Here is a 13,166-nt window from a genome sequence, read left to right on the forward strand (position 1 = left end):
TGCGGCTCACGGGAGCCTGCTCGCGCTGCTCTCTCCGGCTCGCGCTGCTCTCCGGCTCGCGCTGCTCTCTCCGGCTCACGGGAGCCTGCTCGCGCTGCTCTCCGGCTCGCGCTGCTCTCTCCGGCTCACGGGAGCCTGCTCGCGCTGCTCTCCGGCTCGCGCTGCTCTCTCCGGCTCACGGGAGCCTGCTCGCGCTGCTCTCTCCGGCTCGCGCTGCTCTCTCCGGCTCGCGCTGCTCTCTCCGGCTCACGGGAGCCTGCTCGCGCTGCTCTCTCCGGCTCACGGGGGCCTGCTCGCGCTGCTCTCTCCGGCTCGCGCTGCTCTCTCCGGCTCACGGGAGCCTGCTCGCGCTGCTCTCTCCGGCTCGCGCTGCTCTCTCCGGCTCACGGGAGCCTGCTCGCGCTGCTCTCTCCGGCTCGCGCTGCTCTCTCCGGCTCACGGGAGCCTGCTCGCGCTGCTCTCTCCGGCTCGCGCTGCTCTCTCCGGCTCACGGGAGCCTGCTCGCGCTGCTCTCTCCGGCTCGCGCTGCTCTCTCCGGCTCACGGGAGCCTGCTCGCGCTGCTCTCTCCGGCTCACGGGAGCCTGCTCGCGCTGCTCTCTCCGGCTCACGGGAGCCGGCTCGCGCTGCTCTCTCCGGCTCACGGGAGCCTGCTCGCGCTGCTCTCTCCGGCTCACGGGAGCCTGCTCGCGCTGCTCTCTCCGGCTCACGGGAGCCTGCTCGCGCTGCTCTCTCCGGCTCAAGGGAGCCTGCTCGCGCTGCTCTCTCCGGCTCAAGGGAGCCTGCTCGCGCTGCTCTCTCCGGCTCAAGGGAGCCTGCTCGCGCTGCTCTCTCCGGCTCAAGGGAGCCTGCTCGCGCTGCTCTCTCCGGCTCAAGGGAGCCTGCTCGCGCTGCTCTCTCCGGCTCAAGGGAGCCTGCTCGCGCTGCTCTCTCCGGCTCAAGGGAGCCTGCTCGCGCTGCTCTCTCCGGCTCAAGGGAGCCTGCTCGCGCTGCTCTCTCCGGCTCAAGGGAGCCTGCTCGCGCTGCGCAGCAAACAGCTGTTTGCTTTTCACCCAACAATGATAACCGACTTACGAAACGCTATGTTGTAGCGTTAATAAACGAAACAATTTAACAAAATTGCTAGTCAAAATACCTATACCACAGGACCATTTTTTTTTAAAGCAATATTTTTAGTGGCCCGAGCGGGCAAGTGGAAAGTACGTTATGCTGGCCCGGGGTGTCTGAATAGTGCTTCCGGGCCATTTATAATGTCGAGCCCTGACTTCACCCCTTGAGTTCTAACCTTTCACAATAAATGCCTGATTCCTACAGTAGGCTTTACTTATTAGAGGGAAGTTCAATTAGTTCTGATCATTTAAAGCAACTCAACAAAAGAGTTCACAGCATTGCCTTGCATTGAAAAACCTGATTATTCTAAATGGCAAACATACTTCTGTTTTAGATTTTCCTGCAACAGAAAATCACATGTTTATTTATTCCCATACACTTTTTCAGGTGCTTCTCTGCACACAGCACAACAGCTTAATAGGGGGCGTTATGCTAATAATACACTTTTTATAATCCAGTTGATTGTTCGTTCGGCACACCATCTGGGAGGTTGAGCATCTGGATTTGACTTCTCTTATTTTGTCTCTTAAAATAAATTATAACGGAAATGTAAGGCAATGTAACAGCTGAAGCAACTACATGAGAAACTTAATGGCCATATGTACATTTACTTATATTTAGTACACTGGGAAATGTGTTCATTTTAAAATTGAATATTGTGATTTCATTTTCAGTAACATACTATTAGATATATTTAGAAGAGAAGCTTTTCGTATCCCTGCACATCCACTCGTTCAAATTGGGAATGCATAATTAATTGAAATTGTATCGAAATTGCAAGGTAGAGCAGGTTTGTTACAGGCTAAATGTGTTTTCATGTCATTTTTAAATGAAGTTATGTTGAGATGCAGAGATGTTTGGGCCTACAAATCGTATTCTACAGACTTAACAAAACATGTATGTTCTCCTAAAAACATAAAACAATCATCATTGAATATATTTGTCTAACTATAATGACAATTATTCTTCAAAAATAGTAATCGCAATTAGTATTTTTTTCCAATTTTTGCAGCCATTGCCCAAATGCAGTTCAACTACTCATTGATCTGGTCAAAGTTTGATCAAATATTTTAGAAAATGTTCCTATGGATGGCAGATATGTCATTTAGTGGCTGATTAACAGTGTGTTTACCATACCCATAATGATCTCATCAGTCTTTTTCCCTTTACAATTATATTACGTGATTTTTGTCTTAGGGCCTAAATTCCCATAGGGATACATTAAACTTTATAACATATGTTTATGTGTGCTGCCAGAGATGTATGGGGGCGGTTTTCTCTGTACCATTCAAATTGGATGCGGGGTGTACCGCATCTGAGCGGAGGAGGCCTGTGCCGGCAGCTGCTGCTTCTTTTCAGCGGGACATCCCATTGACTAAGAAAAGCCTCCCTCCCTCCCTCCCACCACACAGGAGCGAGGAACCCGGCTATTGTCCCAATGAGAACAAAGATGAATGTATAAGTAATGAGGGCCCGGCCTCGCTATGCTACCCAAAATACCACTATATCCAAAAAGTTCAAGTGTATGTGTTTACGGCTCCTGGCTGAACGCCGCGCTGTGCAGGACTCAGGAGGGATGCCCTATGGTCCACACAAGCTAAAACAGCAAAGAACACGTCTCTAAGAGGAACCCAGAAACATGTTCAATTATTATTATGAATGTGACAAAATAAACGTTAGTCAGACATAACAAGACGTTAGACGACCGTTGGTGCATCACCGGGTTGGTGGCATTGTTTAGCTAACGTTAGCATGGAGCTAAACACAACTTAACGCCACTGGAGTGACTAACTCCGCTCACGTCCCAGGTTAGGTGCTAGCTGTGTTGGTGTGGGAGCGGGCGGCTGTGTGGGAGTAGAGAGCTGGGGCTCTAACAGCGTTAACACCCCATCAAACGAAGACAATTGTGGAGCTTATGGGGCTCCCTCGTGATGAACATGGGGAGGCGACGTGGTTCTCCAAAACGGGTTAGCTTATTGGCGGCTAACACTAAGTATGACCAGATTAGCTGTATAAGCATTAGCACTGCATAGCATTAGCACTGGCAGTTAAGACAGGCCGAACATCCGATAAGCCGCTACGGGAAAGGTCAACTCACCATTGGAGAGATTGATGAGAGCAGCATCCTGTGTGCTCCTCACTTCTAGCCGCAGGGGCTGCTGCTCTGAATGTCGCTGTATGTCTCCATTCGCGTCTCCGATGGAGAGGAGCCGCACGCCGGGGAACACCGAGACCGCCATCTTCGATCTGGAAGTGGAGACAGGTCGATGGCGCTCACATCCAACCCAAGCCCCCAGGAAGTGCGCCGGACTCTGAGGAAAATATTAGTTGTGGCCAAACAGCGGTACTACACTTCCGTATCAGTCGCTGGGCCCGGAAATACTTTTTCCCATTGACTAACATTGAGAAAGAGACGTCTTTAAATCGTTGGATATTTTTTTTTAAACTAAATAAACTACCCAGTATGAACATTTGTATAGCTCTTATTAACAACATTCGGTCCTCAAGTTGTAAAATGTCCTAATAACGTTATTCTGAGAGTTATTTTCCTCGGCATTATGAAAGCAGATCTAACCCACGGGACCGCGCCGCCCGGCACGTTCATGTGACGTGTTTAGTACTACATGAGTTTTACCCATAGACAGCCCATAGACTGTTGTACCTCTATCCATGGATGCACAATAAGAACGGATATGATTATATGAATACTTTTGTGACGTTTCGCTCTCTCAAAAGTTGGGCCATTTTGTATTCATGCGCCAATGAGCAACTCTCATAGGAATGAACGAGGCCCCGCCTCCCATGCTGTATCCATGATCCAATCACGCACTGCTCTCTGCTGGAGCGGCTGGAGGCAGCGGGCCGGGCTTCGCTCCAACAGCGCTGCCTGGCGGTCAGACGCGGCATGTCATCCTCTCACTTTCATTTTACACAAGACTTTTACCTACCAGAGGTCCAGATATACCGTAAGAAAAACCAGTGTATACCTTAACCGCCATTTATAGGCTGGTGAAAAATCCCCCTCCGATATAGGAAAATGAAAAATATCAAGAGGGAACCAAAAACACGCAACATTGTTGTGGTAATAATTTAATGAACTAATAGCATATACAAACATGTAGCATCTTAATCAACAATGTGCTATGGATGCAAGTAAAGTGGTGTGTAATCATGACAGTCTGTATAAAACTCATCAGTAGCAGGGAGGATATTATGACAGAAATCTAAACTTTAAACACCACATTGAAGTTCTAACTAAGAAATTGAAATTCACTCTTGGCTCAACTTTAACGTTGTTTTTCAACTTCTTCCCGTAAAAGGTTGGTCTCTGGCTTATTCCTGTCCCAGCTTGATTAAGGTGATACAATCCATAGATTTGCCTGTCCCTCTGTTTTGGCCAAACTTGACCCACTCTACCATGCTGCACTGCGATATATCAAATGCACTCATATGACTCATCATTGCACACTGTACAGCCTAACTGGATGGTCCTCACTTAGTATGCGTAGGATGCAGCATTGTTTTTTTATTATTGTATAAAGCCATTTTAGGTAAGCTTCCACTCTACATATGTGCCAGATTTGCCCCAGTTTGTGACTCTTACAACCTCAGATCCAGTGCCTGGATACGGTTCCAGGTAGGCCTACCTGCCGTGCGGACTGAGGCTGGAAAAAGGAGTCTTTTTTATTATGGTCCTTGGTCTTGGAATGATCTTCAATCAAGCCTCAAACTGACGGCACTTGTCCCTATAGCCTGTTTTAAATTAAAGTTGTCTGAAGCAGTGGCGATTCTAGAGTCTGTGGGGGCACTAGGCAAACATTCACTGGGAGCCCCTCAATCCAGCTTTTCAGCCCCAAGCAGTTGCCTGCCTGCCAGGTTAGCATTGTAAATGAGATTTTGTCTCAATGTTTTCACCTGGTTAAATAAAGGTTAAATGAACAAATTAAAATGACAATGAAGGCATCTCAATTCTCTAATTGCCCCTCCTCGACTCCCATCCTTGACTCCTATCCTTGTGTCTTAGTCCCGCCCACAGGGGAAGCGAGCGGAGGAGACAAGGAGGGGAACCGAGGAGAGAGGAGGGGAGGCAGCAGGAGGTTAGAGAAATGAGAACTCCTCTCCTCTGAGCGGTCATTTTAAAGAGACGTCCATTAATGATGACAGGAGGCACAGCAGCCCTCTGTCTGATGGACAGATGTGTTCATGACGACTTTTTTATGTACTTTTAATTCATTCACAGTGCGGCATAATGAGACAATAAGAGGCTGCGGACATTTATATAAATATATACCATTTCAGAATCAAACAAGTATGAGAGCACTCTCATATTAACGTAATACAATCAGAGACTGGCAGGGGCGGACTGGGACTAAAACTCAGCCCTGCAAACTGACCCAGTCCGGCCACATGAAATGTCAAGGGAGGGGGGAGGGGGCATAACAAAAATTAGAAATTATTAGAAATTCGCTGTTTATTAGGCTGCATTTATGCAGTTCAAGGGATAATTCTCACCTAAAGAGGGAGGACACTCCTCAGATGTCTTAAACACATGGGACATCATAAAAAAGTAAACACACACACATACAGTAGCCTACTACTGGCAACTAGTTATTAGAAATCAGCTGTTTATTAGGCTGCATTTATGCAGTTCAAGGGATAATTCTCACCCACCTGTTGCGCTTGCCCTGCACTTGTATGTGCCAGTTGAGCTGGTTCTTCCACCAGCTCAACTCTCTGTCCCTCATTGTGAACGCAGGAGGCGGGCTGTTTATCTGAACTCGCTTCTTCATCATCTTGCACTTGTTCTAAGCTGCTGATGATAGTGCTTGTAAAACCAAAAAGGTCTGTCAATTTTCGACATTTATATGCTTCACCTTTTTTTCTCTTGCCTTCTCAGCCCCACCTTTTTCTTTTCGTTTTCTTTGATTTGTATCCATGTTTTTTCATTCTCCCTGTCAAAAAATATTCGTTGTGGCCTAATGGCGGTACCACACTTCCGTACCAGTCGCTGGGCCCGGAAAGACTTTTTCCCTCTAGCCGCGTTCACACCGCAGTACTTTTCCCACTTTAGTTCCGATATAGCTCCAAAATGTTGCGTTCACACCAAAAAGAGCCGTAACTAAAATGAGTTAATCAGAACCTTTTTTACCCCCTTTTTCCGTCCTTGCTAGAGAGCAGGGAATTTCGTGGGGAGAAAAAGGTTCCTATGATTGGCTGGGCGGAATGCAAACCACGCCCCGTAAAACTCCCCAAAGGTTTTGTGAAGCCGCCATTTTATTATCTAGGTTATCTAGGTTGTCGGAAATACGGTGGAGCTGCGGAGGAACCATCAGTGTCTCCTCGGTTAGAGCTCCTCCAGAGAGCCTCCTCGATGCTCGATGCTTGGTCCTCGATGTGCATTTAGAGAAATGAGATGTCCTTCCACATGGCGCGCTGAAATACATTTCCGGGTCACTACCGGAGAACCGAGGAGTTGAGGAGTCGAGGAGGGGAAATTATATAATTGAGAAGCCTTTAATGTAAGTTATTATCATTAAAAACATGTGTTGATTATTTAATTATGCAATATGTGCATTTAAATATATCAAGGGACTACTCTCTTTCTACTCCTTTCATGGTAATTTATATAAATTGTATGCTCTATTCCAGTTTATGTTTTGAACACAGGTCAGTGTGTCGTTGGGAAAAGTCTTGCAACCATAACTAAAAACACGATTTATGTGATCTTATTTTAACAGAAAATAATAATAATTAGCATTAAAAGCAAATATTGGTTTAGGTAATATTATTTAAAAAAAACTAAGATGTAAAAATGATGCAAGACACAGCTTCAAAGACAAAGGACAAAAACAAACATGTGGCTTTTAATGGTGAATAATACAACTTCCCATCCATGTATAACAGTTTGTCAGCTTTACTTCCTCTTTTTTTCAAGAGTTTATTCTGCTTTATAGATCATTTTTGCCTAGCGTGCACAAAATGGCATTTAGAGGCTCCTGTGTCTCCAAAATATACTACAGGAATCAACATGTATTTAAAAGACCTGTTGGTAAATAGAAACCTTTTGCATTATGAATTTTTCTAACTTTAAATCGGAAAATTCAATGCAGTCTGATATAACACTTTTGTGTTTGGTGTATGTGTTTGTTCTTGGCTTCCTTTTCTTCAGAGGCATCAGAGCACATGACAGAAATCCACAGTGATCAGGCGTTTGTTTTTTGCACTCTTTCACAGCTTTAAAAAAGAGAAGAAACACTTTTAGTTGTAGGGGATGAGTCTTGTGCTCCAAAACACAGCAGGGTCATTGTTCAGACATTTCACGAGTTACAATAAAAAGGAAAATACAATTTTCTTTCTGGATGATGTTAAGCGATGAAAAAGAGCTCCACTCACGTGTCAGAGGAGGATGCATGACTTGGGGGGCCTGAAGGGGTTATCACTGGAGGGCACCCCGGTGAGGAGGGGGTCTTTGTGGGCATTCTGCAGGCAGAAGGTCTTCAGTTCTGCAGCCGCCTGAGAAACCTGAAGACCCCGTATCACAACATTTACTGTTCAGTCATATGATTAATATGTTTTAAATTAGCACTGTTACTTAATCCAAAAAACAGACTATACCTGGGTATAATCAATATTTTTATATTTAGTTTTGATACATCATGAAACTACTTTCTGGTCGGAGGAAGTCTGAAAATGTTCTTGCAGCAGCTCCATTTGAAACATCAACAAGACCATTTAAAGAGGACATATTGTGCTCATTTTCAGGTTCATATTAGTATGTGTTGTGTCTCTCTCTACTGTGACATATCTCCATGATTTAACGTTAAAAAAACGTTTTATTTTTCTCATACTGCCTGTGCTGCAGCACCTCTTTTCCCCCTCAGTCTGAAACCAGTCTGCTCTGATAGAGAGGCGAAGTCCCTCCCTTTCCGGGAGAGCTCAATGGGACCTTATTTGGGAAAAATTATGTATTGAAGTCAATGGAGATAGAAAGATTATCTTTCGATTCCGTTTGAATTGTGCCACGAATTACACATATGATGTTAGCTGCACTAAAGGCCCGGACACACCAAGCCGATTTTGAACGACGATGAGCGTCGACACGCCCTACTCAGATTGGTGTGTCCCGCACATAGACTGTATATTTAAAGGTCCCGCACCATCGTGTCTTTTCAGCTGTGCCGACACCTTTTCGGCCGAAAACCCACCGATTCGACATGTTCGACATGCTGTCGGCAAAATAAATCACTTTGATTGGCTGTTCAGCTAGCGAATCAGTGCATGAAAAGCGAAACGGAAGTGAGGGACCCAAACAAACTATTAAGAAGGCAAATCTGAGATTTCATTTAACTCCAGCTCTCGACAAAGGTTCAGGAAAGCCCCATGAGCTTCTCGTTGTAGAGTGAACATGGAACGCACACGCTATTTGTTGTTTGTTTATATCACGCAGTCTGTTCTTCTTCTCTCGGTTATCACGCAGTCTGTCTTCCGGTTGTTGCCTCTTTTGAATGACGATGTTCAGCAAGAGCGAGAGGCTGCTCTGGCAGAGGCGCACCAGATGGTTATGGAGAAACCAGGCTTAGTGAAATTCTTACCTGGCTGGATTTTGAACTTCCTCTCGGTGTGTGATTCCCAGCCTGACACCATACGTCTCGGTGTGTTCCGTCTGGAGTCAACCCCTGCTTCTTCCCCATGTCCTGCTCCTGTCCAGGAGCCGTTCTCGGGAACTCGTCTGGCTTCCGGAGGTCCACGGAGTCTCCAAAAGGCTCCTAAGAGAAGGAGTCGCAAGTCCAGCCCGAGCCCCAAGAGCCATGGTTCCGACCCCAGTTCTGGCCCCAGCAGCCATGGTTCCAGCCCCGGTTCTGGTCCCAGCAGCCATGGTTCCGGCCCCAGTTCTGGCCCCAGCTAGCATGGTTCCAGACTCAGTTCTGGCCCCAGTAGACATGGTCCCGGCCCCAGTTCTGGCCCAAGCGCCCATGGTTCCAGACCCAGTTCTGGCCATGGTCCCTCCTCTAGTCCCTACTCAATTCCCTTCTCAAGTCCCTTCTCCAGTCCCCTCTCTAGTCCCTCCTCTAGTCCCTTCCCTAGCCCCTTCTCTAGCCCCTTCTCTAGTCCCTTCCCAAGTCCCCTCTCCAGTTTCCTCTCAAGTCACCTCTCCAGTCATCTCTCCAGTCACCTCTCCAGTCTCCTCTCCAGTTTCCTCTCCAGTTTCCTCTCCAGTCACGCCAACAACTCTTCCGCTGGGGCTCCTGCCAACTCCATGTCCTGTCCCGTTGGGGGTCCAGCCGACTACTCTTCTGCCGGGGGTCCTGCCAACCCTATGTCCTGTCCCGTTGGGGGTCCCGCCGACTACTCTTCTACCGGGGGTCCTGCCAACCCTATGTCCTGTTCCGTTGGAGGTCCCGCTGAGAGTCCTGCCAATCCCATGTCTTGTTCCATTGGGGGTCCCGCCGCCACCTGTCCCGCCGGGGGTCCTGCCAACTCCTGGTCCTCTTCCGTGGGGGATCCTACCGAAGCCTGTCCCACCGGCTCCGGTTCCTGCCCGGCCTCCGGAGCTGTCCCGTCAGCGCCTTCCTGCCCGTCCTCCGGAGTTGTTCCGTCGCCGTCTGCTTCGCCCTCGAGCCCGGCCCCCTGAGAGCCGTGGTCTTCGCCTTTGAGCCCGGCCCGATGAGTGACGCGGTCTTCGCCCTCGAGTCCGGCCCCCTGAGTGCTGTGGCCTTCGCCCTCATGCTCGGCCCCCTGAGAGCCGCGGTCTTCGCCCTCGAGCCCGGCCCCCTGACTTTCCCGGCCACTGTCCTCACCCTCGGGCCCGGCCCCCTGACTCTTCCTGCCGCTGCCTTCGCCTTCATGCTCGGCCCCCTGAGTTCGCCCGCTGTGGCCTTCGACCCTCCATGGACTCTGCCTTGCCCCCGGGCCGTCCGCCCGAGACCCCCTCCATGTTCTCTGCCTTGCCCCCGGGCCGTCCGCCCGAGATCCCTTCCGGGTCCTCTGCTGTGCCCCTGGGTTATCGGCTCAATCCCGTCCTCCTGACCCCCTCCACCCACCCTGGTGGCCCTAGTGATGCAAAAGGGAGAACATTAAAGGAACACACACACACCACAAGAGATAGCATGGCAGGGGTTGTCACACCACTCACGCATGCGCAGTTCGTACGTTCTTCTTGGCCGTCGGCTGAAGTCTTTGCGGTGTGTTCCAGTGCGACACATGGCCAAGACGCAGAGACGCGAGGCGACACAACAGTCGGGGGTCCGTCCATATATACGTATCTATGGGTCCGTCTGCCAGTTCTTTGGTGTTAGCTTGGTGTGTCGTGTGTCCGAGCCTTAACGGAAATAAGGAGCTGTGTGTTCCACAACAAGCTGGTGTAGAGTCCTCTCCTGTCAGACTGAGAGACTCAGGTGAGCTAAAGGACTCTCTGAGTATTTAGATAGTTAACTTCAGTCTAAGTTATCTCAGTGGGTCTCAAACGGTTTGGTCACTCACAAATTATGTAAAAGATTATTTCCGAGGCACACCTTCATACGATCATTATAGTTATAAAAAAAACAAGAGAATAAATGAAAAACAGTTATGAAATACTATATGACAGTAAAACAAGAATAAAGTTTGAAAGGGGAGTGATTTGTAAAATACCCATAAAGAAAAAGAAAATCTGTTTACAGTTCTGTTTCAAATGGGTGTTGAGAGATGTATCCATAGATCACCTAATAAAGTGCACCAGATTGATGCTTTTAACTTCAATATTTAAAAAAAATCTTCCCGGGTTAGGTCAACTCCCCACTTATAGAAATAGCACTTCACCCCTACTTACACCTACTGTATATGCCGTGAGCTGATTATCGAGCCTCCATTGTAACAGTCGCGGGTACACTGTGTGTGTGCGTGGGGATTGTTGCAGTCGAAAATCCCACTGTAGCGCCCGGTACATTAAAAGGGAAACCCTACATTGAGCACCCTCTATGAAATGTCAAGCTACCCCACAGCACCCCCAATAGAAAATCTCTGGCACTGCCACTGTGGGCTAAGCCCCGCATGTTTCCAGGTCCAGTAAACGCCCCTGGGTGACGCGAAGACATGCGACCACCATGTACTTCTTTTAAAGGTTAGCTAGATCTTATTTTCTTCAATATTTCAAAATCCAATGGAAATTTCCCGTTATCTAATAGTCAAGGGAGCACTTGCGATGCTAACTCCAGGATCGGCCAACAAAAATACACTGCGCCACTTTACAAAGCCAGTACCTACGGCTAGGGAATGCTCCGGTTTTTGGACAAAATTAACATGGGCTCACTCCGGTCAATCTACGTACTTCGTCTCACTGGAATATTAATGGCCAGATTGAATACAACATCAACCCAATTTCTCCGGTCAATGACAGGAGAGTTTTGAAAGTGACAAAACACTGTTCCACACATTTAAAAACCCTTAATCAATGTTTACCCAGGATCCATGCACCTTCCCTGGCTTGTAAAATGTGGTGATGCGCCCTGGAGGTATCCTACTATTTAAAACATGTATACACTCATGTACACCATTCATAGGGTTCCCTAACACAATCCACACAGCCTGGAGCAGCAACTCGGCCGTTTTCACCCGCTTTTCCATTTGCCTATCAGTTTGTTAACGAAACGGACGCATTTCCGTCCATTTGCCTATCAGTTTGTTAACGAAACGGACAGAGCCGGTGTTTTCCCCCTAAAAGTGATGTTTAATCGTGGCCTTTGCGTTCAAATGATGGATGTTATCATTCACATGGCCCCCTAACACAATGCACACAGCCTGGAGCAGCGACTCGGCCGTTTTCACCCGCTTGTCCATTTGCCTATCAGTTTGTTAACGAAACGGACGCATTTCCGTCCATTTGCCTATCAGTTTGTTAACGAAACGGACAGAGCCAGCGTTTTCCCCCTAAAAGTGATGTTTAATCGTGGCCTTTGTGTTTAAATTATGGGTGTTATCACTCACATGGTCCCTTAACACAATGCACATAGTCTGGAGCTCACTGGGGTCCTGCATATGCTTTAATCAGGCGTTTTAACACTTTCCCCCACGAAAATGATTTTTAATCATTTTTTTGGGGCTATATAAATCAAATTCCGGGTAATGCGGAGTACAATTGTACCTTTTACTATTTTAATGTATTTGCATTATATATCTTTGGGCTATAAAAGGGACATATTTGGATGACTTTGTCCGTTTATGGAGCTTATCCCACAAATCCTGGAAGTTCCAGGCTGAATTTGGGAGCTCATAGGCGGCCTGCCATAGGTCCCCACCCGTGGAAAGAAAAGAAATGAAAGAAAACGGTCAATTCTATCTTAAAATAATCCAAAATGAAGTTTTTAAAAATTCTCGAAAAAATGACTGAGTGCCAACGGAGCTCCGAGATGCTCAACCCTTCGGCGCTTCGGGCCGAAGCCCCGAACACTTTTCCACCCTCCCCCGTTGCAATTTACAACGGAGAGGGGAATCCAAGCTTCCCCTACTCCGTCCGAAAAATCCGTTCATGTTTTTCAAGATACTGTCTGCACAAAATCTGAAACCCGGTTTTTGAGAGAACTCAGAAAAAAAACGGCTGTGTGTGAGGAATTTATCCGCTGTATGTGCACTCTGGCTCGGATACATTTTGTTGCCTGGAGACCCCCAGCATGGTTCTTCACAAACTGGTTTCTGGAGGAATTCAGGCGTTGTCAAGGAATTATGAGACACAATTTTCGGATACATTTCAACACTTTTAGCCATTTTGTACGGTTCTCCAAAAAGTAAAGTGTTACTTTTTGTGACCGTGGAGGAATGCAAGGCGAGTTTTCAGGAAACTGTAGCCGCATTATGAGCTGTATTTTCAGACACATTATTTTTGTACATACACCCCAACTGGATTCTGGCTTGCATACCACTTGTGGAGCAACCACACTCTGTCATGGTTGCAAACTTTGAGTTTCCCGGACACATTTGTTGCCTCGGAGACCCCCCAGCATGGTTCTTAACAAACTTTAAGTTTTTTAAATGACCTCTGGAGGAATGCAAGGGGAGTTTCATGGGACTCTACCTGCCTTATGAG

The 13,166-nt window shown here is 47.5% G+C and overlaps 1 protein-coding gene across 4 annotated transcripts in view; it reads right to left on the minus strand.

The window, feature by feature from the left end:
- The window catches only part of carm1 (coactivator-associated arginine methyltransferase 1), a 49,075-nt gene extending 45,645 nt beyond the window's left edge, over nucleotides 1–3,430 (minus strand). For 2 of the 4 annotated variants that reach the window (XM_079646916.1, XM_079646915.1), the window contains exon 1: nucleotides 3,207–3,430. In XM_079646916.1, coding sequence (XP_079503042.1) covers nucleotides 3,207–3,348 — 142 coding nt within the window. In that variant the 5' untranslated portion in view covers nucleotides 3,349–3,430. The remainder of the gene's footprint in view (nucleotides 1–3,206) is intronic. The other 2 variants (XM_079646914.1, XM_079646917.1) reach the window with 2 other exon arrangements.
- Nucleotides 3,431–13,166: the final 9,736 nt, after the last annotated feature.

Source organism: Notothenia rossii (genome assembly GCF_949606895.1).
Source record: "Notothenia rossii genome assembly, chromosome: 8".
NCBI classification, from domain to species: Eukaryota; Metazoa; Chordata; class Actinopteri; order Perciformes; family Nototheniidae; genus Notothenia; species Notothenia rossii.